The sequence below is a fragment of the Myotis brandtii genome, unplaced genomic scaffold (genome assembly GCF_000412655.1).
Source record: "Myotis brandtii unplaced genomic scaffold, ASM41265v1 scaffold741, whole genome shotgun sequence".
NCBI classification, from domain to species: Eukaryota; Metazoa; Chordata; class Mammalia; order Chiroptera; family Vespertilionidae; genus Myotis; species Myotis brandtii.
Genome location: NW_005370950.1, coordinates 33347 through 41017, shown reverse-complemented (window position 1 = coordinate 41017; position 7671 = coordinate 33347). Strand labels below are relative to the sequence as shown.

Sequence of the window (7671 nt, the reverse complement as noted above, 5' to 3'; positions counted from 1 at the left end):
TGCTCTATGGCAGCCCATTTAAGAGCTATGTTATAGCTTGAGGTGCTCTTCTCCCTAAGGGTTATGGCAAATAGTTCCATGAGGGTAAAGACCCCAGACTCCAATGCATACACAAGGATAGCTCTCATAACACCTGATCTGTTTCTCTCATTTCTCCCGGTCAAGGCAAGGAAGACCAGTTAGATAGGATTGTTATGATCCATTCATTTACAGCTGTAATTCCTGAAAAAAGAGTTGTGTGGCAGAGCAAGTCCTGGGTTTTGTGCTCACCTCTTGTAGAGCAGTATTAGGTCGTTTCATAGTGCTGGGGTAGAAGAGTGAAAGCCCCAGCTCCTCTGCAGTTGAGGCTGGGAAACTCACTGCCCAGATCAAAGGCAGACAACCAAGATCTCTCCATAAGCCCACACCTGACCCCCTTCCTCCCCACAAGCACACACAAAACCGGCTGATACTGGTATTTCTGTATAGATGTAATAGAGAGGACTTTATTTTTTAAGGAAAATTCATTCAGCCATTGATTATAGAGCCATTTCTTAGTAATCTTTTTCTTCCCACCTAGGAATCTGAAATACAACATGATTAGGATAATGCCAAAACAAGAATCACTGGTTCATCACCTAGGGAATAAAACACACTTAATTGCTTGACACTTTATTGAACGCAAAGCAAGATTAAATGTCTTTGCCTTCTTGGTAGAGCTGAAAGGAGCCCAGGGAGGGGAAGACACAGCTTTCCTTTGTGGGGAAGATGTGCGCCCCCTGTAGTCCCATCTTGTTGTGGGAAGGCTAACCCATGTTCTTTCGGTTGCCATAGCCCCTAGGATGGGTGTCCTTCCAGTCATCCCACTCCCGAGCTCGGTGGAGTGTTTGCTCATCATCCTCTTCCTCCCTTTGTTCTTGATCTTCTTGTTGAGCTGCTCTTTTGGCCTCTGCCAAAGTAGAAAAATGAGAAAGTGATGGAATGTCAGGGACCTCAGCGCCATTCTGAACACAATCACATAAAATGAGAACAAGGCATATGGCTGGCTGCCTGCCTGGGGCCAGCAGAAGCAGGGAGAGCACTTAGATACCTAACAGAGGACATATTCAACAGTAAGACAGGGTGTTCTGAGTACTTTTCACAAGAAAGCTAAAACATAAAAGTTGCCCCTCAGGATGAATTCTATGTTGGGAAAGAATTATTGCTAAAATGGCTAAATACCCCTGTCCGCCCTCCAAAAAGAAAAAGACCCACAAAAAAGCAAAATACCAACCGACCAACAAAACCCCAGCAAGCCAAAACACTAAAGTAAAAAATATGTATGATTTTATAATTTGTGATATGCTAAGGAGCCGGAACTACAGGTGACTTCCCTTCCTCCATCCATTTCCTGTAGTTATACAATTTTGTTTGTGTGTAAAATTGGAAATCACAGGGCAGCTGAACCTATCAGAAGAGAATATCTGTGTTATTCTGCACATGCCTGGAATAGGGTCTGAGGTCCAAATGGCACTTGTCATGCGGTATACACCCAAAAGTAATTGAACCAACTGCTATATCTCTTTTGCACTAATTTTCTCTTCTGAGGTAAAAGAACATTTCCTGGTAACTCTGAGTTTGCTTATGAGAAACAGTTTCATGACTATGATAAAGAATGAAATGTGTGGGGATCTGATCTACTCTAATAGCTTAGGAGCCTTGTGTTCTTTAAAAAAAAAACCACTTTTATTGTAAAATAAAGAATACTATAAATCATATATATAACTTCAGTTTTCACAAGGAGGCTATACCTTTACAGCCTCCACCTGGGTCAACAGATCTTCTGTACCCATCCCAAAGCTTCTCCATAAGCATCTTCCAAATTACAACCCTCCCTCTGCCCCAAACTTTCTGGACTTTATTACAGGTTTATAACCCAAGTGTGCATCCCAAGACACCAGAGTTGTCCATTTGTACATTCACATTTTACTCAATGACTTTAGTACAGAGTTGGGGCTCCATCACCACAATCCAATTAAAAAAATTATATCACCCCAAAAAGACCCCTTGTACCCATTTACAGTTAGTTCACATTCCCTCCCTGCTTCCAGACCCTGGAAATCACTATTCTGCTTTCTTTCTCTATAGATTTGTCTATTATGGGCATTTCAAAGAAACAGAACCAAGTAATATATAGTCTTGTATCTCATTTCTTAGCCAAATATTTTTGAGGTTAGTCTTGCCCACTTAAAATATTTTGGTATCTTTTTTGTTTTCTGTTGTTAATCCTCACCAAAGATATTTTTCCATTGATTTTTAGAGAGTGGAAGGGAGGGGGAGAGACAGAGAGAAACATCAATGGTTGCCTCCTGCACACACTCCAACCAGGGCCGGGGACCGAGCCTGCAACCGAGATATGTGCCCTTGATCAGAATCAAACCTGGTACCCTTCAGTCCTCGGGTAAATGCTCTATCCACTGAGCCAAACCGGCTAGGGCTATTTTGATATCTTTTTAATCTAGAGGTTCCTCTTCCATCCTTTCCCTTCCTTAAATGTTGTCTTGAAGAAACTGGGGGCATCTGATCTGTAGAGGTTCCTCAAATCTGAGATTTTGTTAATTGAATAGGCACGACGCAGTCCAACATGTTCTTTTGAAATTCTGCAGGTTAGCAAGTTCATACAGAGGCTTGATCTGATTCAGGTTGATCCCTTCATCATGATTATAGGAGGTGCTGTCTTCCCTCATTAGATGGCACATGATATGTGTCTCATGTGTTGCAATGTCAGCAGCTGTTGATGCTCAATGCCTAGATTCATTAATTTTCCAGATGTTTCAAAAAGGTAACACACTTAATTTTAACATTTCCTTTTTATTAACTAGAATACAGTTATAAAGAGAGGCTTCCCCTCATCTACTACTATTTGGTTACCCAGGAGAAAAACAATGTTTGATACTTTCACTTTTATTTACCACTTTTCAAGATAATTGGTTCCTTATCATCCTCTGAAATGGAACAGTTTTGGGGTTTTTTTGTTTGTTTTTAAAAATATATTTTATTGATTTTTTAGAGAGGAAGGGAGAGGGATAGAGAATTAGAAACATCGATGAGAGAGCAACATAGATCAGCTGCCTCCTGCACACTCCCTCCTGGTGATGTGCCTGCAACCAAGGTACATGCCCTTGACCGGAATCGAACCTGGCACCCTTGAGTCCACAGGCTGACGCTCTATCCACTGAGCCAAACCAGTTAGGGCGAACAGTTTTTGTTTTAAAGTACTATTATGAACTCATGGATTTAAACATATTTGATTGGTTTCAATCAATTGCAATGATTTCTAAAAAATCTTAAACAAAATCTTAAATTTTAGAATAGTTTTAGATTTACAGGAAAATTGAGAAGATAGTACAGAGAGTTCTTATACATTTATACTCAACTAGAGGCCTGGTGCACGAATTCTTGCACTGGTGGGGTCTGGCAGGGGGGAGGTTGGCTGGCTGGTCCTGCCCCTCATCTGGGTTGGGGGGGCTGATCGGGGGGCCGGGTTGGCTGGGAGAAGGGGCCACAGGAGGTTGGGGGGGCCGATTGGGGCCCCAATCAGGCCAGTTGACTGCTGCAGTGCACATCATAGCAACTGGTCACCTGGCTTTTATATATATAGATGGTTTTTGACACAACTAGTGAACCAATAATGATATATTAACTACTAAAGTCCATACTTTATTCAGACTTCCTTGGGTTTTCTTATGCTGGTAAATTTTTGTATTGAATTTATTGGTGTGACACTGGTTAACAAAACCATACAGGTTTAGCCCTAGCTGGTTTGGCTTAGTGCGTAGAGCGGACTGAAGAGTCCCTGGGTTGATTACGGTCAGGGGCATATGTCCGGGTTACGGCCTCAATCCCCAGTAGGGGGCATGCAGGAGGCAGCCGATCAATGATTCTCTCTCATCATGGATGTTTCTATCTCTCTCTCCCTCTCCCTTCTTCTCTGAACTCAATAAAAATATAATTTTAAAAAATCATACAGGTTTCAAGTGTACAACTCAATATGCTGGTTAATGTTTAGCAACTAGCTTTGGGGAGGGATTGGGTAGTATTTGATGATTCCATAGTATAATCCTCCCACCATGGCTAATTTCAAACTACTAACATGGCATCACTGAACAAAATTGGGAACAGATGAGCAGTAGCACACATTATATAGTATTTCCACCTACAGATGCAACAGGCATAAATAACTCCGAGAGTAACAGTAAAATGTAGCAAAATATGTGATGAGATTTGAGTATTTATTTCCTTTTTTTAATTTTAATGTTGAGAGTATTATAGATGTTCCCCCCCCCCCAATGCCCCCTTCACCCAGATCCCACCCTGCCCCAGGCCTTTACTACCTATTGTCTGTGTCCATGGGTAATGCATATATCTTTGGTTACTCTCTTCCTGTCTCCCTTCCCTCTGAGATTCATCCGTCTGTTCCATGTTTCCATGCCTCTGGTTCTATTTTATTCATCAGTTTATTTTGTTCATTAGATTCCTTGATCGTTTATTTTAGTTTTTAGATTCAATTGTTGATGTAGATTTCCTTAGGTTTTATCTAATGCCCTTTTTAATTGTCCCAGGATCCCATCCAGAACACCACAGTGCATTTCGTCGTCATGTCTCCTCATGTCTTCTTGGCTGTGATAATTTCTCAGACTTGCCTGTGTTGAGGAGTCCTCATCAGGTATTTTGCAGAATGTGCCTCAATTTGGGCTGCGTGATGTTTTTCCCATAATTATTCTGGGGTTGTGGGTTTGGAGGAGAAGACCACAGAGGTCTCATCACATCAAATCAAGGCTACACATCATCATGACTTATCACTGCTGATGCTAACCTGGACCACCTAAGGTAGTGTTTGCAGGGTTCCCAATAGTAAAGTTACTCCTTCCCACTCCTTCTATACCAGTGATGGCGAACCTTTTGAGCTCGGCGTGTCAGCATTTTGAAAAACCCTAACTTAACTATGGTGCCGTGTCACATATAGAAATTTTTTGATATTTGCAACCATAGTAAAACAAAGACTTGTATTTTTGATATTTATTTTATATATTTAAATACCATTTAACAAAGAAAAATCAACCAAAAAAATGAGTTCGTGTGTCACCTCTGACACGCGTGTCATAGGTTCGCCATCACTGTTCTATACTGTAGACCATAGCCCCACACTTCAGGAGTGAGGAGTTCTGCTCCACCTCCTTGAGACAGAAGCATATAGACAAATTATTTGGAATTTTCACATAGCAGAGATTCTTCTCTTCTCCCTCATTTATTTATTTAATCATTTACTTCTATCACTATAGACTCAAGGATATTTCTTTTATTCCTTGTGATAATCCAATTCTGCTATTTTACTGCTCACTCAATTCTTCCAGTTTTGGCCAGTGAGAGTTCTTTCAGCTGGCCCGTGTCCCAATAACATACTCCAATTGTCTTTTTTTTTTTTTTTTTTGAGCTCTTCCTTCTTCAAAGCTTATCTTGTATATTTCCTGTTCCAGACTTGGAATTAGCCATCCTGGCTTCTTTTTAATGGGAATGGTATTTCAAAACCACAATCTGAGTTACTAGGTATGCTCATTGCTACTGGGCTGGTCATTGTTTCTAAGCCTTTCCAGTGGATAAAGCAAAGGTGTCTGTGTTTACTTTTAAATAAAATTTCTCATGATTTTATATTTAGAACAACAGGGTTGTTTTATTTCTTAAATTATTTTGAATTACGTCTTTATTCTTCTACATTAAAAGTCTTAGTTGTCAAAGATAGAGGATAAAATTAGAGTCTCATAATTACTCATTTATATTACCTCACATTACAGTCTTGTAATAACACTAATATTGTCTGTCACTAATATAACTGAGAATAGTTCATTTTTTGCATATGCTTTCCCCATTTCTCCATTTTTAAAAAGTCTACATTAAAAATTAAATAAATAAAATAATCTACATTATCTGAGTATTGAGTATATAGATATTACATACTCTACTCTCTCCCTTTTAAGCCTCATTTAGTCTTAGTTCTACAAGTCACTATATATTTAATGCTTGCCACCAGTCCTTATGTTAATGTCTCTCTCATCATTTTGGTTGTCTGAAGCTCATTCTCTAGCAATTTCCTCAGGAAGAAATCATGGGAACAGTAGCTCTTAAGTTATTGATAACCGTCTGTACCCTTCATACTTAAAAGACAGTTTTAGCAGATATATGTCCTTGGCTCACATTTTCCCCCCTTGAATATCGTAATATCTGTTACTCCACATTTCTGGCATGAAATGTTGTTGTCAAAGTTTCAGGGTGATCTAATTTCCTTCCCTTTATAAACCACCTGTTCTTTTTGCTGTAATTTCCACAGTATTTTCTCTTCTTTCCAGCCTAGTACTTTTATTATCATTTGTGGTCATTTTGGGTCAGAATTCTCAGGTACACATTACACTTTTTATAATAAAATCTTTTTTTTTTTTAAGTTTCAGGAAAGTTTCCTTACTATTCGTTTTTAGCATTTATTCTTTTTCTTTGCTTTGGTTTTCTTCTTCAGGTAATCCTACTATCCTACGCCAGGTCTTTCTTACTTTCTTTGATATGTCACTATTACTCAAATCTTTTTATTTAAAACATGTTCCTTTTTACTTTAGTAAGGCATTTCCTATTGCTTTCCTCTGCTCCAGCCTTCATTTCTGAAACGATGTTTGTTAAAAAAAATTATCTTTATTGTTGAAAGTATTACAAATGTCCCCTTTGTTTTTTTCCATTGATCCCCTCCACCCTGCACATGCCCCTCCCAGACCTTCACCACTCCATGGGCTATGCATATCCTATATAATAGCCTAATATGCAAACTGTCCCCTTGGGCAGTCGTTTGACCACTTGCTATGACGTGCGCTGACCACCAGGGGGCGGCATGGAGCATGGCGGGTGTCAGCAATGCGCTCTAACCTCTTACTAGCTACCTGGCGGCTGGATGACAGGGATGGTGGTGCGGTGAGAATGTGGGGTGTGCGAGCTTGCTTTCACTCCCCCTACTCCCTCCCCTGGGACACCAGGGCTCGCATGCCAGGGAAGCCCCCACACTCAGGTGCTGGGCGCCCATGAGGAACCCAGCCCACACACACATGGCCTCTTTTGGGTGAGCTGGGCCACAGCCACCAGGACCGCAGGGACTGGTAGGGCTCCCCATGGGTTCGTGCAAGAGCTGGTCTGCGCGCCTGGCTTCCATGCAGCGCTGCTGGGCGGCCCAGAGGCCCACGCTACACCCGGGCCCTCGGCGTCTGGCCACGCTCACTGCATCTGTGTGGGGACTCGGGCGCCATGACTCAGGCAGAGGGGGACACGTGGGGTCCTGGGAGCCCAGGTGCTGCCCAGAGGTCAGCTGGGACCTGCCCTTTCTTGCCAGACGTTTGCGCTTCGATTGCCAGCCAGGCCTAGGGACTGCACCTGTGTACAAATTTCGTGCACCGGGCATTTAGTATGCATATAAGTTTCCTGGTTAATCACTCTCTACCCACCCTCTCACTTCCACCTTCCCTCTGAAATTCCTCAGTCTGTTCCATTATTTTATGTCTCTGGATCTACTTTGTTCATCAGTTTATTTTCTTCATCAGATTCCACATATGAGTGAGATCATGTGATACTTATCTCTCTCTGACTGGCTTATTTTGCTTAGCATAATATTCAGGTCCATCC

At 41.4% G+C, this 7671-nt stretch overlaps 1 protein-coding gene across 2 annotated transcripts in view; it reads right to left on the bottom strand.

Annotated features, from left to right (window-relative positions):
• Positions 1-457: 457 nt before the first annotated feature.
• The window catches only part of IGBP1 (immunoglobulin (CD79A) binding protein 1), a 35309-nt gene continuing 28095 nt past the window's right edge, over positions 458-7671 (bottom strand). The window contains exon 6 of one of the 2 annotated variants that reach the window (XM_005882843.2): positions 458-928. In XM_005882843.2, the coding sequence (XP_005882905.1) occupies positions 786-928 (143 nt within the window). In that variant the 3' untranslated portion in view covers positions 458-785. The remainder of the gene's footprint in view (positions 929-7671) is intronic. The other variant, XM_014530504.1, reaches the window with a different exon arrangement.